Source organism: Equus quagga, chromosome 16 (assembly GCF_021613505.1).
Source record: "Equus quagga isolate Etosha38 chromosome 16, UCLA_HA_Equagga_1.0, whole genome shotgun sequence".
Classification (NCBI taxonomy): Eukaryota; Metazoa; Chordata; class Mammalia; order Perissodactyla; family Equidae; genus Equus; species Equus quagga.
Genome location: NC_060282.1, coordinates 5392756 through 5415112, shown reverse-complemented (window position 1 = coordinate 5415112; position 22357 = coordinate 5392756). Strand labels below are relative to the sequence as shown.

The window sequence follows — 22357 nt, the reverse complement described above, 5'->3', positions numbered from 1 at the left end:
CCCCTCAGGAGAGCACTGTCCATATTGCTCCCACTCTCTTCTCTCCATAATCTCTCTGCCATCACTTTCTCCCTTCCCACTGCTATCCTTCTTTTCTATTGTCCTTCAAAAATGCATTAATGGCATTAATGATTTTTGCCTTTGTTTCTAATGACGATGTGAGGAGCTCCATGTCCTCTTTTCCAATACAACATGCGGGCTTCCTCCACCCGACCCTTATGATGTGGCGAGGGCAGGCCTTGCTGCAGCTGTTTGCAGGTGAAGAGACAAAGGCTCCACAGGCTGAGTGACTCCCTCCAGGTCCCACAGTTGGTAACAGGACCCACAGGTAAACCCAGGCCTCCTGGCTCCACCTCCAGATTCCTTCCACTACCCAGAGTCGCTTTCTCTTCTGCTTTTTCTCTGTGCCTTAAATTATGTATCAGGGGCCCACGTACTCCCCCATGACAGATAGAAGGGAAATCCTTTCCCCTGACAGAATAGTTCACTTGTTATTGCTTTGGCAACTGTAAGTGCTATTCAGAAGTCAATTTATTTTTATAAACCTGGTGATTCTTCTGCCCAGAGAACCCTCTGCCACCCAATTTAAGATTCATATCTCCCTGTGTCTCAGCCTGAGCTGGTGGCTCATTGAAAGGAGAGCTCCACCTCCCAAAGCAGGGGTCCTGAGAGTCAAGACCCCTGGAAAGGGAGCAGGAGGTCTTGTTTGGGGAGTTAAGGGCAGTTGGGTCAATGGAAGCGTGATCTTGATGAAGAGCAGATACTAAGGCCAGGAGCAATACTTCCAACCTTCAGTGGCCCTAATGTCATTTTATAAACTGTAAATGCCATTGACTACCATTCCTTCTTCCTGCCACAGCCTCCCCTCTTCTGAATGTCCACACTGACACACACACTTTTTGATGGAGCCATTAGATCAGATGACATTGTTAATGCACTTGAACTGTCACTCGAGTCAGATGTTTGTTGACGACTTTGCAGTTGTCCAGGTGTTGCAGGTTTGGATCAGTTCACCTGAGAGAGTACATCACAACACTGAATTTATGTCTGATGCCCATCAGCATGGCACCCAGAACCAACAGAGCTAAGAATGCTGGCATCCCAGCATTCAGGGTCCTGACTCCTGGGTGCCTGGATCTACAGCCACCAACAGATCTGTGGTCCATTGACATGGGGGCACAATTGCTGTGTGCTACACAATCTGATTTACCTCCATCATCCTTTCCCAGTGTCTGGATCCCCAGTGCTGTGGGTCCATAGGCTTTCTCGGACTTGGGATCCCCCACCCACTGGCCCCACGACAGAGAACTGGTTGTAAGGAAGTCCCTCCAAGTGGCACAGGGGCCTCCCTGAGGGCTATTATCAGATCTATGATGGTTGATCATGGTCACATGGTGAGGTTGACAGGCCACATCTACCTTCCTGTCCCAAAGAGCTACAGGCCAAAACAGCAGGAGACACACCCAGCTTTCATCGCACACCCACCATGCACAGAGACAGTAAGTTTTGCTGAACCCCACCCTCAGGATTTAGAAGAAATTAGAAGGCCCCGGATCCCCAAGATCTTCTTGGCTGGGGAGTGAGGGAACACAAGCAGGATAATGACAGGAAGAGCTCTTCCACATCCAGTACATCTGTTACCCTCTGTAGCTATCCCTTACAGACAAGAAGTCACTCTTTAAACTGCGAAGGACTTTTGAATTTGACTTTGGATATGAGAGCAAGGGTGGTGGCCTGGGGAGAGGGTGCCTCAAGCCGCATCCTGGCTGGGGCCGTTTGGGGAGCGATTCCAGAAGATGCAGCACGTGGAAGGAACCACAGAAGGCAAAGGTCAGGCTGAGTGCCTGGCCTTGGTCCCCACCGCCAGGGAGGAAAGAGGATGGAGAGTCCCCAGCTCTGGAAGGCGGCCTCGGCGGCCATCTGGAAGGGCCTGGCCATTCCTGCCATAGACCAATGGAAGAGAGGGAAGACTGCAGTAGGGATGCTCCGGGACACTCACCGCCTGCCCAGGGAACCCAGGTTTTCCCGGGAAGCCGATCTCTCCAGGTAAACCCTGAAAAGGGGAACACATGGCAACTGTCAGTCTGCCCTCTTTGGAGCATCAGATCCTTTCTCCAAACACCTTTCCTGGCACAAGCCCAGGTCTCTGGCCCCTACAAGGACACCAGGAGTAGATACACCTCTGGGACATCTGGCTGTCCTAGGTGTGGGTCACGTGAAAGGTGGCAAGTCCTCTAAAGCTGGCAAGTCCATGGCTTGTCTGCTTTGCAGTCAGGGCCACCATCCCATTCATTCCTACCCAGGGGGATGGGTAAACCACCTTGCTCTCCCAATTGCTGGGTGTGCCCCCTGCCAGTAGGCTGGGGCGGCTGGGGAAAGGCTGACAGATACCCACACTGGCCCTCCGTGTGCCCAGAGTCTGCTGAATGGGAGACTCCAGACAGCACGCCTCCTTGGACATGTCTCTGGAAGCAGCCAACCAATGTGCTATATAAGCTCAAACGATAGTTTAAAGGGCTCAAGAGCCTGAGAGCCGGAGGCTTGGGGGTGGCTGCAGGCGGGTCCTCCTTGTTTGTGCCTTTGCTTGGGTCTTGGACAAAGAACAAACACGTAGCACTACAGGAAGATGTTCCTGGCTCCCATGGGGCACGGAGCTCCATCTGGTGCCCTGGTGATCTGAAGTCAAAGCCAGTCTTACCGGGGGGCCTCCGGGTCCAGGGGGTCCTGGGACTCCCGGTGGTCCTGGAGGGCCCTGGAAAGAAAGAGCACAAGTGGGTTATAAACGTGCACGGAGCAGCCTCCCGGTGCCACGGTCCTCTGAGGGAGGAGAAGGGCAGGGGACACAATGATGGGGTGGGGGCTTCCATTTTATTCATGATACCTTATTTTTTAAACAAAAAGGGAAAAAAGCAAAAAGAAGAGATCTGAAGTAAAGTTTGCAAAATGTTACCATGTGTCATATTTGGGTGATGGGTATATAATCATCTTTTATATTATCTATTCTGCTATATAGTTAAAACATTTGAGCATTTAAAATAAATACATATCATGTGCGTGCACGCTTACACACCCACACACCATGGGCTCACCCATTAACAAAGATCTTCTAGAACAGTGGTTCCCAAGCATTGCTCAGCTTTGAATCGCCCAGGTGAATAACGGATCTCATGCCCCAGAGCTGTCCACCACTTCCCTGTCTCCCCGTCACCTCCATCACTGACGGTCGTGGGCCCCCACATGAGTTCTGGGAGACACACCCCTAGTCTTTGTCTGGGCAGCTCTCTCTAAAGATATGCCACCCTCCCCCAGCTCCCTTCTCAGATGTCTCCACCTCTATGAATTTGCTCCAATTGCCCAGGTGGAATTAATCACTCCCTCCTCCATGCTCAAGGCCGGTGCAACTGTGCTCCTCTGACCCACATGCCCTTGAGAACAGAGGGCCCTCCTGTCCCTCTGCATCTCATACAGTGACAACCCCAGAGCTTGGTGTAAAGAAGGTGTTCAACAAATGTTTGAAGAATCAACTGATTGAACAGCCAGCTAAAGACAGGCTGTGCTCTCAGTGAGAATAAGATCACATTGTCACTAGAGGGCGATAAATACTAAAAAATGGCAAAGGCTGCCACTTCTGCGGACTGTTCCCTTTTCTCCCTCTGGGGGCACATGTGAGTCGACAGTGGGCACAGAAAGGGACCGTTTACTGAAGAGAACTTTTTAGTGGCGCCTGGACTTCGTTTTCTCCATAACTCGCTCATCTTGGCAAGTCTTTGGGGATGGCATCTACTTTTGTTGAGAGATATTTGCCTGGGGCTGGAGCCACTGAGGGACCAGGCAGAGCTGGCAGGGGGCTGCGCAGGTGCCAGTGCAGGGTGGCCCCTCAGGATGAGGGCCGGTGGAGGGTGCCAGACAGGCTCGTGGACTCACCCTTGTGGCTCAGCCACACTCCGCCCAGCTGCTCCAGCACAGCTCTGCTCGCCTCTCTCGGCAAAGCCACAGCCCTGCAGGAACCCCTCACAGGACCCATCCCTCCAGACAGTGCGTCCAAGAGAGCTGTTTTTACTTCAAAGTGACTCTGAGGGTCTCACAGCACCTCAACCCCGCAGAGCTTATGCGAGGCCCCTTCTCACCACACTCAGTACTCTCTTTGACAGCAGTTCAGGTGAATTTAGTCTCCCCACCCCTTACATTTCCAGGGATGCTGACAGCCCCCTGGACTGTTTTGTACTCTTTCAAAGTGATTGTTGCACGAAGCCTCTGATGAGCTCACTCATCTGACCTTGTCGCTGTTTGCTTGTTTCAGAGTCTCACGGCATATTAGAGTAGACGGATCTTTAGTGATAATCTACTGGAAATTAAACCTCCCTATTTACTTGACAATAAAGAGAACTATGGCCCAGAGAGGGGAAGGGCCCCACCTGAGGTCACACAGCCATCATCTCCAGATGCAAGAAGCCAGGAGATCCCAAACGGTCTGGCTGCTGCAGAATTCCCTGGGAGCTTGTTGTAAATACAGGTACACAGGCCACTAGTTTGGACAGCTCTGGGACAAGTCTGAGAGGTCAGTGACTTTGGAAACACTGCCAGGTCTGGGAATTACTCGTTTAGACCAACTTCACATACCACCCTAACTACCACCTGCACTGTTGATCACAGGACAAGTGCAATGGTACAAGCAGGGGTGGTGGGAGGAGGGGGCAGGGAACTCGGACATCAGAGGAGGAGGAGGGAGCAGCCCCCGGGTTAGGGTCCACCCCACCCTGGGCTTCCCACACTCAATCTCATCTCAGTCCTCACGCCAATCCTGTGTGGTGGGTCTTTTCTACCTCTTTTACAGATGAAGAACCAGAACTTGAGGAAAGTCAACTGAGATTAGACAAAGCAGGCATTCGGCAGCAATGGCCCTGATCTCCTCACCCCCACCCCAGGACCCCACCCTCATAAACTGTCTGCCCAGCTCAGGGATGAGGGTCTCAGCCCCTCCAGTCGCAGCCCCATTTCCCCTTGAAGAGTCTGATCTGCATGTTAAGTGGGACTAGAACTCAGGGCTTTCACTGCGGGCTCCACCACCTCCAAGTCCACCCCCCCCACAGGACCCACAGCACTGGTTCATTGCCATGTACACAGTAGGGGGTTAATAACTATCTGCTTGTTTGATGCTGTAAGTTCAGGAATAAGAGCAAAATCCTGCATGGTGATTAACCCTAACAACTGTGGGAGCCATTTACAAAGAGGGAAAGAAGAAGCTGGAAGCAGTGGAAACAGCTGTTGGTCCGAGAGCATCTAGCAGACCTCTTCCAGGAGGGGTCACCCATGGCAGGCGGGAGAGCAGCCTCCAGCCTGCCTCCAGTGGACAGGCAATGTCCTGAAAACCCAGGGGGAAATGCATGGGGGGAAGAGGAAACAGCAGTCAGGATCTGATTTCAGGCAGCCTGCCCTCTGGACCCTGCTCTGATGGCCACACTGTGCCTTCTGATGCCACAGGGATGCGGGAGGCGGCAGGAGCTCTACACGGAGCAGCCGCCTGGCCTCTGGAGGTTCTGACAACCACTTCCTGTGTCCAGCCTCCTCCCACCTCGTGCAGAGTGGACCTCAGCTCTGGCGAACACTCAGATTGTTTCTGGCAAGCCGTGGGGAGGTCTGGTGGGGCAGGAGCAGAGCTGGGGGACTGGGGCACACTGCCCTCTTGGTCTGCAGACCAGGGATGGCATTGATACCTGGCACTCCCCGTACAGGAAGGGAGAAAACTTAATTTTTTTAAAGGACCTACTATACACCTGGTCTTCTGTGAGGTCTTTACACATGTGGCCTCAGGACCCCTTGATAGTAGCTGTCTCTCATCTATTGCAGTCCTTGCACTTCTGGTCCAGACGGTAAAATACCTGATCCCCAAGGGAGCAGACGAAACCCCAGACCCGCTCCATCCCAGACACATGGAAAGCTCCCTGCTTTACCAGGTCCAGTTTCTTGGTCTCTCAAGCCAGTCACAAGTCCTACATTCCTCAAGATAAAACCTAGCAGTGCAGGCGGGACGATGGGCTCAGGGCCGGGCATCAACGCCATCTCCCATGTGTGTGAGTTTTGTTATTGTCTTGGTCTCCTTTATAGCACCAGTTCCCTGCATGAAGTCTGAGAAGACTCTAGAGAAATATTTCTTGAATCAAGTTGAATGGCTATGCAACATCACACCTGGGGAAACTGAGGCACAGAGAGGGAATGATGAAGAAACTTTCTAAAATCACGGGATCCTAAGAACAAAGCCAGCTTTGGACCCAGTGTGTGTGTCTCCAAGGCCCGGGAGGAGGAGGAGAATGGAACCCACGTGGGAAGAGGGTACATTTGCCAAGGCTGCCGAGGAGGAGAGATGACGCCTTCCTTGGTGAAGTCATCATGGTTGATGGAGAACAGACAACGAAGGCAAACCCTTCTGGCCCCATGTTTAGGAGACGCAAGCAACCAGGGCCAACTTTTTCCTCAGGAGGATGGAGGCCAAGAAGGGGACCAGGCAGGACTGGGATAGGCAGGGACACAGGCGTGAGTGGTCAGACACCAGACGACCACGCAGTGACAGCCTGGGAGTGAGAGGTAGGGCTGTGCTGCCTCCAAAACCTGCTGGACAGCCTGGTCCTGCCGCATCCAGGTCACGCACGGCTTCCAGGTGACCGGTAATGTCAATCGTGGACACAGCCACATGTCATTCTAATCCAGGATTCTCTCCACTGCACGGCAGGGGATGGAGGGAGCTGGGGGTCTGCATTTGGAAGGGACTTCAGGTAGTTCCTTGGACAGCTGAAGAGCTCTCACTTTCCATCAATGGTTTGTTGGGCCCAAGTACCTGAATGACCAGAGGGGACCAAAGCCTTCCTTTCACTCTTCTGTCGTCCCCTCCAGATCAGGACGACTCACAGGGAGGCATCTAGCCCTGCTCTCTACCCCAGCACCTGGCACGTCAACATGTTGCTTACTAATTCCAGGGAGAGGCACCGAGAAAGGAAGAACCCCATCAGGGGCTCAAGCTCCCATGTGGGGCCAGGCAGGGACGGGAGGGCCAGCTGTGCCCAGAAAGGGTAAGGCCTGTGGAGAGCAGGAAAAGGCTCAGCTCTGCCTGCTGTGGCTCGGAACTCGTGCCAGCTCAGGCTACTGAGATTCCCTGGAGATAATTGGGAAGTCTAGATTTTGAGGCATATTCTTTCATTTTTTCAAAATCCATCTTGGCAACTATTTTGAGAATTTAAAAAAAAAAGCCAAACAGCTATGCCAACCAAATAAAGCACATCTGTGCACCAATTAAAGTGTTCAGGTTACTGATCTACGGACTGTAGCTTTTCAGTCTCTAAAGTGGACAAACTGCCAACAGGTGTGGGAGACGGTCCCAGTCAGAGGATGATAACCAGGGAGGCACAGGGTCTGGGAATGACGTTGTAGTTCATGCTCAACAGAGCCGGAGAATGTATTAACAATGGTGCCCAAACCACCAGGCAGGGTGGGGATGCCCTCAAAGTTCCCAGTAAACATTCAGCAAGATCCAGACTAGAACCACATTTCTTGCCTATAATCCTACTGTGCACAGTATTACATGGACCATGGAAGTGTTTCTTTGATGGGGCCGGGGGTGCTTTCCTCCTGCTTTTGAGGGAAAAGAGCTGTGGGGAAATGCCCTGTGAAGTCACCCCAGTTGTCTCAAGCTGTGTGGCAACCTCTGTCCTCTGACGGCTTTGCATGTGAGATTGTTCTAGAGAATGTTCTCCTTCCCTAAGGAGGCTTCAGGGGATCAAAGGTGAGGCAAACGTCTTGTCTGTCACTGTCAGGAAAAGTACAGAGTGTTCGTGAGTGAGAAGCAGTGTCGAGTCTGGGTGCACAGGAACCTAGATAGAAGCAGAGGGGTCAGTAGGTGACAGGATGTTGGCAGTGTCCACGGATGCCTTCAAGGGGAGCAGGGAGAGTGAACAGACATGGACTTTGGTCCTTAAATCAAAGTCCTCTGTGATATCTTGGGGCATCTGGAGAAGTTATTCCTGAAGACCCAGCATGGTAGTGGATGGAGGTCCTTCTTCCAGCCAACACCTATTCAGTATCTACTAGGTTCTCTCTGGGCTCTCAGAAGACCAGCCCACCTCTCCAGAAGACTGCAGTGTCACAGAATAAATAAAACATATGCCCGTGACCCCCTGGAAAAGCAGTGGGTTGGCATCAAAGGCAGGGTTAAATCCCCAGCAGCTGTTTGACGTAGGGCAAGGTGTTTGGTTTATCCAAACCTAGTTTCTAAACATGTATGGTAGATACAATAATAATTTCTTTTCAGAGTTTTTGTAGCAAATTCCTGGCTCCTGGTATAATGCAGAGTTCATGTGATTTTTGTTGAATCTGATTAAAATATAGAGAATGACAACAAAGAAGAAAGATGCTCTAAAGCCATAGCAATCAAGTTGAGGCAGAGTGGAGAAATCAGGGATGCATCTCAGAAGGTAGCTTGAGTTTGGTCTTGAAGGGCAAAGCAAGGCCTTGACAAGTGGGAGTGGAATGAAAGAGAATGGGCACCTCATGTGGATGGAGGAGCTGAGCCAAGGCTGGGTAGTCACTTGATAAACAGGAACAGGCAGCTCAAGGTGACCGGTGTGCAAAGTAGCAATGCGAAGCAGAGCACATAAAACCAGGCAGCAAGTCTAGGGTAGGAAAAATCAGGCTTTATCTTTGAGACAGGGCAAAAATAACAGAGGTGTCCTAAAAGAGGGACACAGTCAGATCTATGATTAAGAAGACGCATTTCCACCATCCTTAGGATTCACTGGTGAGAGGAATCCTAGAGAAGAGATACCGGGAGACAGTCAAAATACAAGAGCAGGCAGGAGACCTGTGGGGCTGGTACTAGAGCCTGAATGAGGAGGGGAGGGAGGTAGATGAGGGCACGGTCTGAGGAACAGTTCAGTGACTCGGTGACCAAGTGGATTGGCGGTTGGATGCTACCAGAGACACTAAAAGCAGGAGAGGCCTTTACTGAAAATAGACTCTGCAGGGGAAGGGGCAGATTTGGGTGTGGGGTGGAGATGATGGCTTGAGTTTTGAATGTGATGAATTAAAGAGCCTTTACAGCTTCAGATAGAGAGAGATTCCCGTGGGGTAATGGAATGTAAAGAGAGCGCTGGTATACCCACTGTTGAGAGTGAGCTGGTATACCCAACGCCAAGAGCGTGCCAGTATGCCCAACGTCATCACTGGCTGGAGGCTTCTAGCAAGGCACGGACTTTTTCCAGACACTAGAGCACTCTACAATAGAGGCTGAAGATAACATCAACTTTCCTGGATGATGCTTATGCACTTCAGGATCTTCCATGGCCTTGGGCCCTTTACTATGAAGGTCATAACTACTGCTGAACTTGGACTAACCTTCTTGGGATTAACTTTAATTGCTGCCCTCACTTCATGTTCTCTTTCTCCTGAAAATAAGATGAACAATACCCCAAGCGGAACAGCCATTTGAGCCACCTAGTTGGTAAGTTCCCACATGAAACTAGATGACTGATTGCTAAATTACAGGAAAGCAACTTTGAACTTGTTTCTATCTTTTTTCCGCATACTTGACTAGCATTTGGTTCTAGGCATGAAGAAGCTCCCTTCTTCTCCTCCCCAACCAAATAAAGACCTGCTTGAAAGCCAAAGGCTCTCCACACTATTATCCTCTTTCATAGAGGAGGACATTGGGGTTTTAGGGAAGAGATGGGCTAAAGGAAAGTCGAGACTGAAATGCAAGTCCCAACATTGCCAGGGACTCTCCAAGGAGCTGTAGGCAGGTTACTCCTGCCTCATCAATAAATGGATGTTTTGTAATGGATGTTTCCACCAGGTGGAAATCAGTGTTCCAGGGAACTGTCTTCAGAGGCATATTCAGTGGGTGTGCTTTGGGGCAGAATCTAGCCCCCCATTATTTCAACCAGAGAGACTTTGCATTTGTCTATTTTACATGTTTGGTTTTTAGTTCAAAAAACACTTGAAAATTAGAGTAATTGACTGATAAATTTTCTCCCAAGCTTTTGGAAGAAAGTATGAAAGTGAGAAATAAGTGCAAAAAGTAGTAATAGGGAATCTCTAGCGCTTTTCCCACTGGATTTTAAGGCTCAGGAGGACAGAGACTGTGTCTGGTTTTGTTCATTTTACTCCCAAGGCCTGGCACAGTCACAACGTCCAGTCACCTTTTACTGAAGGAAAGAATATTAGGAAGGAGGTAGAAATGAAGAGGAGGATGAGCATGAAAGAGAGTTTTCAGGTCACTGACGAGTGCCCACTCTGTGCCAGGGTGCTTCCACCAGCTAGGAGGCAGGACAAGGTTTGCCAGGCCCTCAAGGCATTAGAAGCTGGTGATGGGGTTGCAATAAGGGAGAGAACAAACATGTGAAAGCAAGTAAAAAGGGTAATTTTGAATATTAAGTCCTAAGGATAGAATAATTATGATTGTAACTCTTCTAGCTGGGGCTGGTCAAGGAAGGTCTCTCAGAGGGGCCACATTTAGGCTGAGACCTGAATGATGAGAAAGTCCAGGGAGAGAAAGAACAGTGGGGATAGGGCCTGGGGCGGGAAGGAGTTCCATGCATTGGTGCGTCTGACAGGAGGTCAGTGTGAAGGATCCATCAAAAGAGGGAGGAGAGGGGTGGGTGTCAGGGCCCCCCAGGCAGGTCTCACGGGAGGTGGTGGTGTGAGGAGAACAGGAAGTTTGGGCAGTGCTCAGGGATGAGGGGTGATGATGGTCTGGACCTGGGTTTTAGAAGTGGAGACAGCAAGAACTGGTCTGATTTGGGATATACTTTGAAGGAGAAGTTGATAATATTTAACAACAGATCAGGTGTGTGGAATGAAGGAAAGAGAACGGTCAAGGACGACAGACGTGTTTGCCCTGAACAACTGGATAGATGATGGTACCATTTGCAAAGACAGGGAACACTGCGGGAGGAGCAAATCTGGAGGATGAGGTGGGCATTAGTAGTTCTTTGGGAGATGCTTGTGAGACACGCAAATGCAGTTGCTGAGGAGTCAGGAGCTCAAGGGACAGCCTATGGTGGGGACTGAGATCCAGCCGTCATTAGTACATGGATGGTATGTAAAACCAAAGCCTTGCATGAGAGAGAGAGTGCAGGGAACCCTAGGGTTCTTCCCTTGACCTTCTTTTAAAACATAGATGGAGTTGGGAGAGACAGCAAAGCAGACCCAGATACAACAGCTGGATTGTAGAAGGAAAAACAAGTATCTGTGCTGTCAGAAACCTAGAGAAGGAGGTACTTCAAGAAGGAAGACAACTGACTCCTTGAGAAATGGAACAGGATGAGGCCAGAGAATGGATCTCTGTCCTTGGTAACCTATTGGGCATCACTGGCCTTGAAAAGAGCTCTTCAGTGGCACATTGAGAGGAAGGCAGATGTGAGTGAGAGACAGAGAGAAAGTAACATGAGGAAGTTGACCTTGAAAACAGAGATGATTTCTGAAAAGTTTTGCTATGAAGGCAACAGAGAAGTTTGGCAGTAGCCTGAAGGAATATTAGATCAGCTGAGTTATTATTTTTAAGATTTGTCACATGTATATGCTGGTGGAATGATCCTATAGGGAGGTGCCCAAGGCTTGATAGTGCTGGGGTGAAGTCCTTGAGAAGGAAGAAAGGGCTGAAACCAAAACACAAGTGACATGCTCAGTCACAGATAGAGCAGGGACCTTCTCTCAGTGGAACCAGAGGAATGGCAGCGTGTGTGGCCAAAAGCAGGTGAGAGGAGACTAAGACATTGGAAGGAGACAAGTTTCTCATCTGCTTGCTTCTGGCTCCTCTACAAAGTCAGGGCAAGGCCATCAGCTGTGCAGGGCAGGGAGAAGCATAGAGAACGTTGTAGAATTAAACACAGACAAGAGTGTGAACTGGTCATCTCCCAGAATGGGAGGGCATGTGACTGCCCATCAACACTGGATTAACTGTTAATCAATTGCATTAACAATTGATCCGCGATCATACGTTGGAGCAGATTTCGTCAGCAGGTGACATGATTTTCTCCAACAACATTCAGTGCCATCTTGGGCCAGCCAGCCAGCCTGTCTCCCAGTATTCAAGCCTATACAGAGAGGGGGTGCTGAGCTCAAAGACCGTCAAACACAGCCCCCTTCTTGCACAGGTGAGAAAGCTGAGACCATGGTGGGAACGAGGTGCAGGTAAACGAAATGCCCAAGATGGTCGATTGCATAAGTAGTCTTCCCCTGATTCCATTTCTAGTTCTTTCTATAGGAAACCAAACCATCTCGATTACCTGGTCTCAAAACTCTGAACAATGTACAGGATGGGTGCTTTAAGAACTTCTTCCAGAACTGAAAGTGTGAATTCTGGCCAACTGCGGGGTTCAGTCTATTTCTCCTGGGCCCTGAGCTCCATGAGGGCAGGAACCACAATTGTCTCTGCACGTTGTTGAATAACAGCACCCAGCCCAGGCCTGGCACCCAGGACGTCCTCAATAAACATTTGTTGAATCATGAAGTGCCACTTTGAAGAAGACTAGTCACTTTCTTTCTTCAGGGAACCAAGATAGGAGTGTATGTGCCTGATTTTTACAGGGTTTCTCACCAAGGGCAACCTTTCCTGTCTGCTATTCTAGGATTTGAATTAAAAACTATAAATTGGAAGGTAATTTTAAGTGAAAACTGTTGGACTATTAATATCTTTAGTAGTGGCAGTAATGTAGTGGCACAAAGAGATAAAAAACTAGGGCTTTGGTTTAAGATGGCCTGGGTCGAGCGCTGGGTGGTCCCATGCTACCGCAATAGACGTAGGCAACGGACTTCACCTCTCAGTGCCTCGGTCTCCCCAGTGTGACAAAAAGGTTAGAGGCCCCTCCTCGTATCATCAGGATTATGAAGGTGTGTGAACCAGCCCAGCACATGGAGCCTCTCACACAAGTGTCTTCTCTCTCTTCTCTTTTTATCGTCAATAAAAATACCCAAATAACCCATCAATCTAATTATTAATAAGTGACAAATTAGCCAATAGATCTAAATGTTAACAACAAAATAATGACTATTTTAATTATTACTAATGAAAACAACTACCCGACTCTACTTATTAATTAACCAATCAGTCTAATTATCATTAATGAAACAATATTTGATCCTTCTAATACGATGGTGACTAAACAGCTATTAAATGTGCTCAGTAATTACAATGATGATGTATAAATAACCCATTAACCTAATTATCATTAATAAAGGAATGGTAAATAGTTATTCCTAATAACCACCTAGTTCCAATTGGAGTAGATTTATGAAGTTGGATGGAATTTGAAGATGCATGAAAATTACTTGCATAAATTAGCATGGCGATCACATTGCCTGTGCGACTTGGAAATGTTTGCTCTTGGGGGAAGATGTTCGTAATTTGTGAGGCTTCCCCTCAGGACGTGGCTCCCCAGGGGCACAGCCATAATGATGCCCAGCTCAGTGGGTTGCTGTGCAGAGGCCCAGGCCTGCAAGGCCACTCAGCCCTCTCTGGGGTCAGCCCCTCCGCTGGCTGTGTTCCCACCAATTCAAGGGACTTCTGTCTGTCCCGACTGTAACACCAAACAGCACTGCCTTCACAAACATTTGACCAGATGAGACACAGATATCCATTTTTCCTAAAAGGCTGCCAGGACACACGATCCACCACCTATGACATCATGAATGTGTTCATTTATCCTGAAACAGTCTAGCAGGTGAAATTTTTCATCTTGAAAAGGAGGCACCAAAAGAATCTTAAAGGATGCCAGCCGCCCTGGGGCTTCCTGCACTCTGGGGCTGCAGTGCTGGTCATCCCATTACACGAGAAACTAACTAAACTCTGAGCCCAGTTTCTTTAGATTTTAAGTGGGGTAAACATTCTTTTCTCACAGGTGGTCATAAAGAATAGACAGAGTTATATATGAACTCTAACAAGAGTGTCTGACAATAACAGAAACTAAACATATGTGTCTCCCTTTCCTCGTCTCATCAGGGCAGAAAACTGTAACTTAGATTCTGCTGCAACAGAATCAACCTCAAGTTTTCAGATCAGCATAGGCACCCTCCTCTGGGTCCTGGAAGAGAGGCTGACTATGTCTCTCCCAGTACTGGAGCTCTGACTCCTTCTCTCCCAGAACTCAGCTCAGTGGAACATCCTTCTCTATCTGCATCTCCTTCTGCACCGTTAACATATGGCTTCTCCAGGCATGGATAGTGGCTGCCTGGATTCCACCCACTCTGAGCTGAATCTGTCACACAGTGGGTACTGGATAAACACTTCTTGAATGAATGAACCAATGAATCAATGAGCAAATGAACTAACGCATAGATGGTAAGCAGGAGAACCAACGCCAGGCCTAGGAAAGGTGGGCATGCAGACATGTCAGGAAGAGTGAATCAGAGGAGATGGCAGAGATCACCAGAGCAATGCTGCTGCTTGATTTGGGCATAGTTGGCTTGAAGGCAGCTTCGTGTCCACCAGCTAGTGATCTGATCCAGGGTGCCAGGTAGTACATACTATAACTCTGTTTATAACTAAACTCTGTCCTGCCCACTTCTGAGCCACTGAGATCCCCAAATATATCAGGGTGCCCTGTTTCTGGCAGAATCCCTGCCGTGGAAAGCCTGATCATACTCATATCTACAGCATCCGGCTCCATGCCTGGCATTCAGTAAAGATCCGCTGAGTGAAAATGACTTTAAAATTAAAACCGAAAGAAAGAAATATACTTTCCGAGGTAGGAAACAAAGAGCTGTAGGGGAAAAAAAAAACTGTAGCTGAAAGTAATTTGATGGAGCTGCATTTATGGTGAATTTTTGAAACACACCAGCTTTGCTCACAGGAAAGCAAGGTAATAAAACAAATGTAAAAAGCACTCTATTTTTCACTATTAACATCAAAATGCCACCATGACTGTGGAGTCTTTAGAAGACCATGAATTACGATTGATTTTATATTCCCTTATTCCATGCTATTTCCTGACCCAGATGCGAGGTGCTGATATGAAGTTTGAGATTGCGTGCGAGGTGCCCATCACTCAAAGAGCACTTTATATGTCAGAGAGCAGTCAGAGCACTTTGGCAGTGCAGTTAGTGTCTCCTGGGGGGGCCTCCCTGACAATGCCTAAGGGGTGGTGTGGCCACCACCATGGGGAGCTGGACGTGGAGACGAGGTGTCCAGTGACAGGTGGGCGCTAAAGCTGACTGCTCAGGGAGGAGCCAGATGGCAAAGCCATTAGTGATCCCAGCACACCTGCTCCCAGCCACTACACCCAGGAGAACAGGCACAGCCCCCAGCTAGCGCTCACTATGCCTCAGGGACCTCACCACCTTTGTTGTAACCCCGCTCTTCTCATCGCCCTCTTCCTTTATTTTTATTGATATTTTTCCCAAACGATGAAACTGAAGTTCAGAAGCAGTCACTTGTCCAAGATGCTCCAGGAGGAAAGTGGCAAGGGCTGAGGTTGGAACCCGGGTCTCTGTCTCCATAACTGTGCTCCCTCCCCTCACCAGTGTGGCTTTCCCATGAATTTACTGATCCTGGGGCGGGGGAGCCTGTGGGCAAAGGTGGTGAACTTTGATGCAAGACGCAAAGAGAGAATGAAGGGAAGGCAAGTGCCAGGCACAGGCTCCAGGCGTTCGCCCATTCTGTCCACATGAAGGCGGGGGGGCTCACAGTGATGCAGCGTCTACAATGAGGGGAGCCGAGAGGGTTTGGGGACAAGGTCACCTTGGGAGTGAAGGAGGTGTCTGCTTGGCCCTGAGCAAGTCTCTGAGTCTGGGAGTCTCACCCCTCATCTGTGAAATGGGGACAGTGACCCCGAGTCTGCTCACCTGGTGGGGTGTCTGTGAGGTCCACAGGGGACCACAAGTAATGGTACATGTGGGACTATACAGGAGCAGGGAGCTGGACAAAGCATGGGGCGAGAGGAGGTTCCATCAGTGCTGAGTCTGAAAGACCGTGGGAGTTACACAGAGAGGAGGGACGAGGGACAGCATTCAGGGAGTAAAACATCACTGGCCTAGGAGCAGATTGTGATTGGGGCCCTAACCTCATCATTTTACAGACGGGGAAAGTGAGGTCAGAGAGGGGAAGGGGCTTGGTCAATGTCACAGTGTATTGGAAGTCAGACATAGACCAGTACTCAGGTCTATTGGCTCCTAGAATGATGACTGCCCTTTTGATAGCTCTGGCCCTCTTAGCCGAGAGCCTTTGCAATTCTGAATTCATTGTCCAGCGGGCCCCTGATTGGTGCTGGAAGCCCCAGCCACATCAGGGGCCTGTCCATTCATGCACACACATTGTGTCTGAAGCCAGGTGTCCCTGCAGAGCTGTGCCCCTGCCAGGAAGGCCCCTCCTTCCACCTCCACCTGGCTGGCTACATGCTTTCTGTCAACGGACACCTGGTCCTCAGTGCCCGCTCTCCATGCCTCCACTCTTTCTCTTTCTCATAACATTGCTCATCACTTTGTCATCACTTCTCTGGCCTCTTCTAGACCTAAATTTCTCCAGGGAGCAAGCAATGGTCATTTTCCAAGCACATGACGGGAGAGACCAAGGGATGAAGGGAGGATGAATGACCCCCTGAACATTCTTTTAATGCTTCGATGAGGTGACCAGACAGGATTCCGTTACCAACCTGAGAATTGCTACCCGATCATATCTGTGATCAGAGAAAGCAGTGCAGCTACGGAAGGAATTTAAAAACAGCAGTTACCTGCAGCCCCAGTGGTCCAGGGAGTCCAGACGGGCCCACTTCACCTTTCTTCCCCTGAGTGCAGAAGAAGAAGCCAGAATTAACAGGCTGGTAGTCAGCGCCCAGAGTCAGTCTAACACATCTCGGTGGAAATTTTGGTCTTTATTTATCAAACTCCATCATTAACAGATTCCCATCACCCCCCAGATGCCCTACAGAGAAATAGTGGGATTAGGGGAAAAGACTGAGGCTTTGGGATCAGGGAGGTTCAGCTTTGGATCTCAGCTCTGTAACTTAGGTGATTTGGGTAACCCATGGCCCAAATTCAAAAGGCACAGACAGATATACCTGAGAAAAATCTCCTTATCCCATCCTCAGCCACTCCAGTCCTTTCCTTGAAAGCAACTAATTCTACCTGATGTTGGTGCATCTTTCCAGAGGCATTTTATGTGCAGGCAAGCATTGCACATGCGCACACACACACGCACAGACGTGCACATATGCACACGTGCACGAGCACACACATGCTCTCTCTCCCTTTTTTCTTTTTTTCTTTACAAACTAGCATATCATTCAATCTTCTGATAAACTGCTTTTTTTTCACTTAATCTATCTTGGATGCATCCTATATCAGTATGGAGAGAGTTGCTCCGTTCTTTTCCACAGCTACGCAGTTTTCACCATAAGGATGAAACAAGATGCATTTAAACAGTCCCCTACTCCTGGGCAGGCGGGCCATTTAGACCATTTCTAACCTTCTGCTGTTAGAATTGGTGAAGCTGTGCATGACCCCGGCGGGGTCATCTTGTGGGGGTGACCTGCCTCCTTAACCTCAGAGTCTCTCTCTCAGAACAGGGGTGAGGGTCTGTGGGTTAGGTTAATCTATACAATGCATGGCATATATCACATAACAGGGTACCTAAATGATGGAGTGCAGGTCCTTTTGTGTTCCTTAGAGTTTTCCTCATGAAGTCAAAGCATTGCAACCAGAAATTAAAAGTAAAACAGGACTTGAGTAAGACCCACATTCCTTGAGCACCTCTTCTGTGGTGAACCCTCTTTGGGGTTCTTCCCACATTGTCTTTACTCCATTTCCTCTGCAAGACCACCCGGTGTGCAGACACTCTCAGTCCCACTGGCAGGTGTGGAAACTGAAGTCAGAGTTAACATCCCACATGTCACACAGCTAGGAAGGGACAGAGGTAAGATTCAGCCCGAGTTCTGGGTGGCGCTGCAGCCTGTGCCTGTGACACTTCACAGGGTTCTGAAGATGATTAAAAGGGATAATTTCTAAACAAGATCTCTAAACAGATCTGTTAGATCATAGAGACTTGACAATGTCAGTTCCTTCTCTTGTTCGGCAACTCTGGCTCTCTCGTCTCTCTGTCCTTGGGGACTCTTGCTCGTCCCCACGTGCCCCCCTCAACCCCACACGTACACCCAGATAGGACCTTTCTCTTACCTCGGACTGTGCCCGGCCCAGCCCCACTGGTGTCCCACTGATCCCCATCTCCCTCCCTTGCTCCCATATTTCATGAGTGCTTAGTACATGCTGGGCCCAGGAAGCAGTCTCTGTGCCCTCTCTGTGATCCCTCCACCCACAACCTCCCAAAAGTAGCCCTTCCCTGAGGGCAGTGGGCTACACAGCGCCGCCCAGCTCTCCGCCTCCAGGTCAGAAGCTACCATAAACAAAGGGCGCATCTTGCACAGATACGCTTCCAGGAGGTTGTGGCGGGGTCTTACTGACACGGCTTTACTAGAGTCTCAAAGGGTTTAGGGCTTTCTAGGAGAGAATCTGGTCGTGCTCAGAGGAAACGTTCTTTAAGGAGCTCCAAGTCCTAAAATGCCAAGAGTCTCGCAAGCTGACTTAGTCCACTGTGGTTGAAAGTGGAAGATACAGCTCTGTCGCCTTTTCCTGCTTATTCACTCACACACTCCACTCCACTCTGTGCCAGGCCCTGGGGTCACCAGCAGGCCTAAGCCATGTCCTCTGCTTGTAAAGGGCTCACAGTTTCCTGGGGGTGGGGGTGGGGCAGGCATGAGCTTGTGCGATTACAACACATCTGATAATCACGGCAGGGAAGGGTGTACACAGGGCACCTGGAGCTCTCGGGTCTGCCTGGAGGGCTTGGGAAGACTTCCCAGAGGAGGTGATGCGAAGGTAACACTGGGAAAACGAAGAGAAGCTCCTCAATGGGACACCTGGGGGGCAGGGAACAGAATAGGCAAGTGCTAGAGGCAGATGAGAGCAGGACATTGGCAAAGTGTCTATGTGACCCAGGACGGATAGGACTGGGGTGAGGCAGACAAAGTCAGCAGGGAGTCGTGGAAGCCTTGAGTGTCCTGGACCAAGGGGAGCCACCCAAAAGGTCAAGGATTTTGAGTAACCACACAGTGTGGTCTGATTTGTGTTGTCTCCAGAAGCAGCAGCGAAGATGGAGTGAGGTTAATCAAACCACTTCTCAATACTCATCATAACCCCATTCTACCCGCTGGGCCTGCCCACCTTACCCCTCTCCCGGACCACCGCAGGGGCCTTCCCGTTAAACAGTCACCCTCCCTCACATTTGGCCCATCCACTTCCCTTTTCTCCCCAAAGCAGCCAGAATTATAATCTTAAAACATAAATCAGGTCATATCTCCTCCGCTCAAAATGCTGCAATGCTTCTCAACCCAGAGCAAACTTTAATGGCCTCACACCTTCTCTCCATAACAGCACCCCCATCTACTCTTCTTATTTCCCACCCTGTCTTACTCCAGGCACCCTGGCTTCCCTCCTCCACCTGGAACATGCCAAACACATCCCCACCTCCAGGCCTTTCCACTGGCTTCTCCTTCTGCCTGGAAGGATACTGAGTTCCCCAGGACCCACAAGGATCAGTCCCCCGGGTCAGTCTGGTCTCTGCTCAAACACCCCCTTACCCGAGTGCCTTCTCTGACCAGCCGGCTGGAGCAGCACTTCCTCTGTCACACTGTGTCCCCTCACGCTTCTGTAGTTTCTTTTGTTTGCATCATTACCAGATGCACCATGGAGGTACGCATTTATTTATCTCCTGTCTACCCTTACAGGGATGCAAGTTTCCTGAAAACAGGGACTGGCTCTGTTTTTGTTCAATGCTATATATCCATGGGCCCAGAACAGTGCCTGCACATGGTGGAAATTCAATATACGTTTGTGGGCTGGATAAATAAATTGTCCCTTTGAGGTTGATGTGCTCCTGAGCCATGACAAGGCAGTGGGAACAGCAGGGAGAGGTTAGAGAGAAGCGATGTTAGGAAAGGAAAACACAGCTTGGCGATCTATTGACTTGCAAAAGAGTGAGTGTGGCCTGATTTAGAACCCCCGGGTCCACACTCTCTGAGCTGTGGAACACATCCATCTGGCAGGTGCAATGAGGTCCAGCTCGGAATGGGTTTCTTGATGCTTGTCAGGTAAAATTCAAAATGTGGTCATGGATACCTTCAGAAGTGAGCCAAGCTGGGATGCATTTTGCCTCCCTATCCATCTGATCCTGCTCTGATTAATGCAAACACTGAGGAGCTGATCATAAGAGAGCTAAGAGATGTCAGCTCCCCTTCCTCAGGGAGTGAAAACCAGACATCTTCAATTTTCTATCTAGACAGACATCCCCTCCACTTGCTCTCAGGTTATTCCACAGAGAGTCACCGTTTATTTACAAGATGAATAAATCATTTTCCCTCAAGGTCAGTGGAATGGCCTGGTGAATTGTCATCATCAGAATTCAGAACCCAGGCCAGCAAAGTAAGTCTGTTTAGAGGAAATTCTGAATGAAATGAGGGATTGGAACATTTAATGGTCGATAGAAAAGGATCAGAGGGAAAAAGAGGGACACGAAGGTCTGGGTTACGATTGAGCAGAACTGCTAATTAAAACGCCAATTTGGTTGGGGTTGCAGCATCAGTTCCCATTTCCCAGAGGATCCATCAGCTTTTGAGGGATGCATGAGGTCTCAGCAGCTCCCTGCTTCCCTGGCAGGATTGGGGATCTTGTGTAATAACGTTACTAATGCTCCACGAACATGTAAGATGGTAATGCAGTCTGTAGAAGGCATGGAGACAGGAGGTGCTCCCATGCCAAGGGAGTAAAACCACTGATCTGAAAGAGGAGAAATACAGTCAGGTAAGAGAGGTGTGGTGGGAAAGAGAGACACACAAGGAAATACGCCAAGAGAAGCAAATGCCACAAATGTTAGGTTTCAGCAAGGAGGGGAAAAACAAGAAGGTGGCAGGAATCCAGAGGAAGAAAAGTGTCAGAAATGTGTGATCATAGCAGTGTCATAAGGCAGCCTCTACCCCAAGGAAGGCACAGTTTTCCGTGGATCATCCATGAAGGGGTTTCACCCAGAGAAACATTATGGTAACCTCTCTGGCCAGTCCTGCCACCTGCGATCATACACTCTCCACCCACAGTGTCTGAGCTGCGCCCAGTGCCTCTCCAAGCTGGCTTGCCTGCTTGCCTTCCTTCCTTCCTTCCTTCCTTCCTTCCTTCTTGCTCTCCTTCCTTCCTTCCTTCCTTCCTTCCTTCCTTCCTTCCTTCCTGCAGCCACAACCCCAGAAGCCAATCCCGCTCATGTGCCCAGTCCCTTCCCTCCAGACTTTTCTGGGCTAACCTGTGCTGGAAGGTTATTCTTCCTAAAGGATGAAAGAAGCTCTGTCCAACTTACTTTCCACCTCTAAAATAGTCAGATGCTCCTCCATATATAAAAGACATAACACAGGAACTGCTTTATTTGGAAATTGTCAGATCCTGTGACTCTAACGTGCCTTTTCAGATTAGTGTCCAGCGTCCATGCACCCATCCCCTAAGCAGCAGCTCAAGTGGGCTTGTTGGCTTGGCTCCAAACACCCCTTTAGGACCTCTGGCCTCCGAGACTGTGCTCACACTGCTACCTCTGTCTGTAACACCCATGTTCCATCTCAACTTGTCAAAATCGTACCCCAGTCCAGTACCACCTCTTTGATGAAGCCCCAGCAATAATCAGGAATAATGACAAAATAGGACAAAAATGCATTTGAGAGACAAATTCCCCAGTGCGACTCAAGAGCCAACTTAGAGCTCTTGGGAATAAAGCTCTAAGTAAGCAGTTAAGATGACCTGGCCACTCACTACAATCAAAAGAGTTTGCCATATGTTCTTTCCCCCAACCCCTTTCCTCTACAATACTGTAAGGAAAAGAATCCTCAATCCAAGGTAGACGGGGAAGGGCAAGCCACTTAACACAATGAGTCAGTTTCCTGATGTGGACAATTAGAATCATTGTAATTATCTGAAAAGATAGTAATGGAAAAAATAATTCAATATTTGAGGAAGTGATTTATAAAACATAATAAAGCATTGTGCAAATGTAGCAGATAATTATGAGAATGAAGAGGAAGACGATGGTGACAATGATGAAGAAGAAATGGTAATAGTAGGGTCCTATAGTAGGGGAGTCCATGTGTCAAACAGACATGGTTTCAAAATTGCTACTTCCCAGCAGTGCCATGGAGATTAAACAAGGTAATGCCCACAGAGTGTTCGGCACAAAATCTGATATTAGGAGATATGTAATAGAGATGATGGTGATGGTGATGGTGGTGCTGGTGGTGGTGATGGAGATGATGTTGGTGGTGGTGGTAATGGTAGGGGTGATAGCGGTGGTGATGAC

General features: G+C 49.3%; 1 protein-coding gene across 2 annotated transcripts in view; it reads right to left on the bottom strand.

Moving 5' to 3' along the window:
* Nucleotides 1-22357, bottom strand: part of COL22A1 (collagen type XXII alpha 1 chain) — a 292457-nt gene that overhangs the window by 120240 nt on the left and 149860 nt on the right. For both annotated transcript variants that reach the window (XM_046641629.1, XM_046641628.1), the window contains 3 exons: nucleotides 16710-16763; nucleotides 2699-2752; nucleotides 2000-2053 (listed from right to left, as the gene is read on the bottom strand). In XM_046641629.1, coding sequence (XP_046497585.1) covers nucleotides 2000-2053; nucleotides 2699-2752; nucleotides 16710-16763 — 162 coding nt within the window. The remainder of the gene's footprint in view (nucleotides 1-1999; nucleotides 2054-2698; nucleotides 2753-16709; nucleotides 16764-22357) is intronic.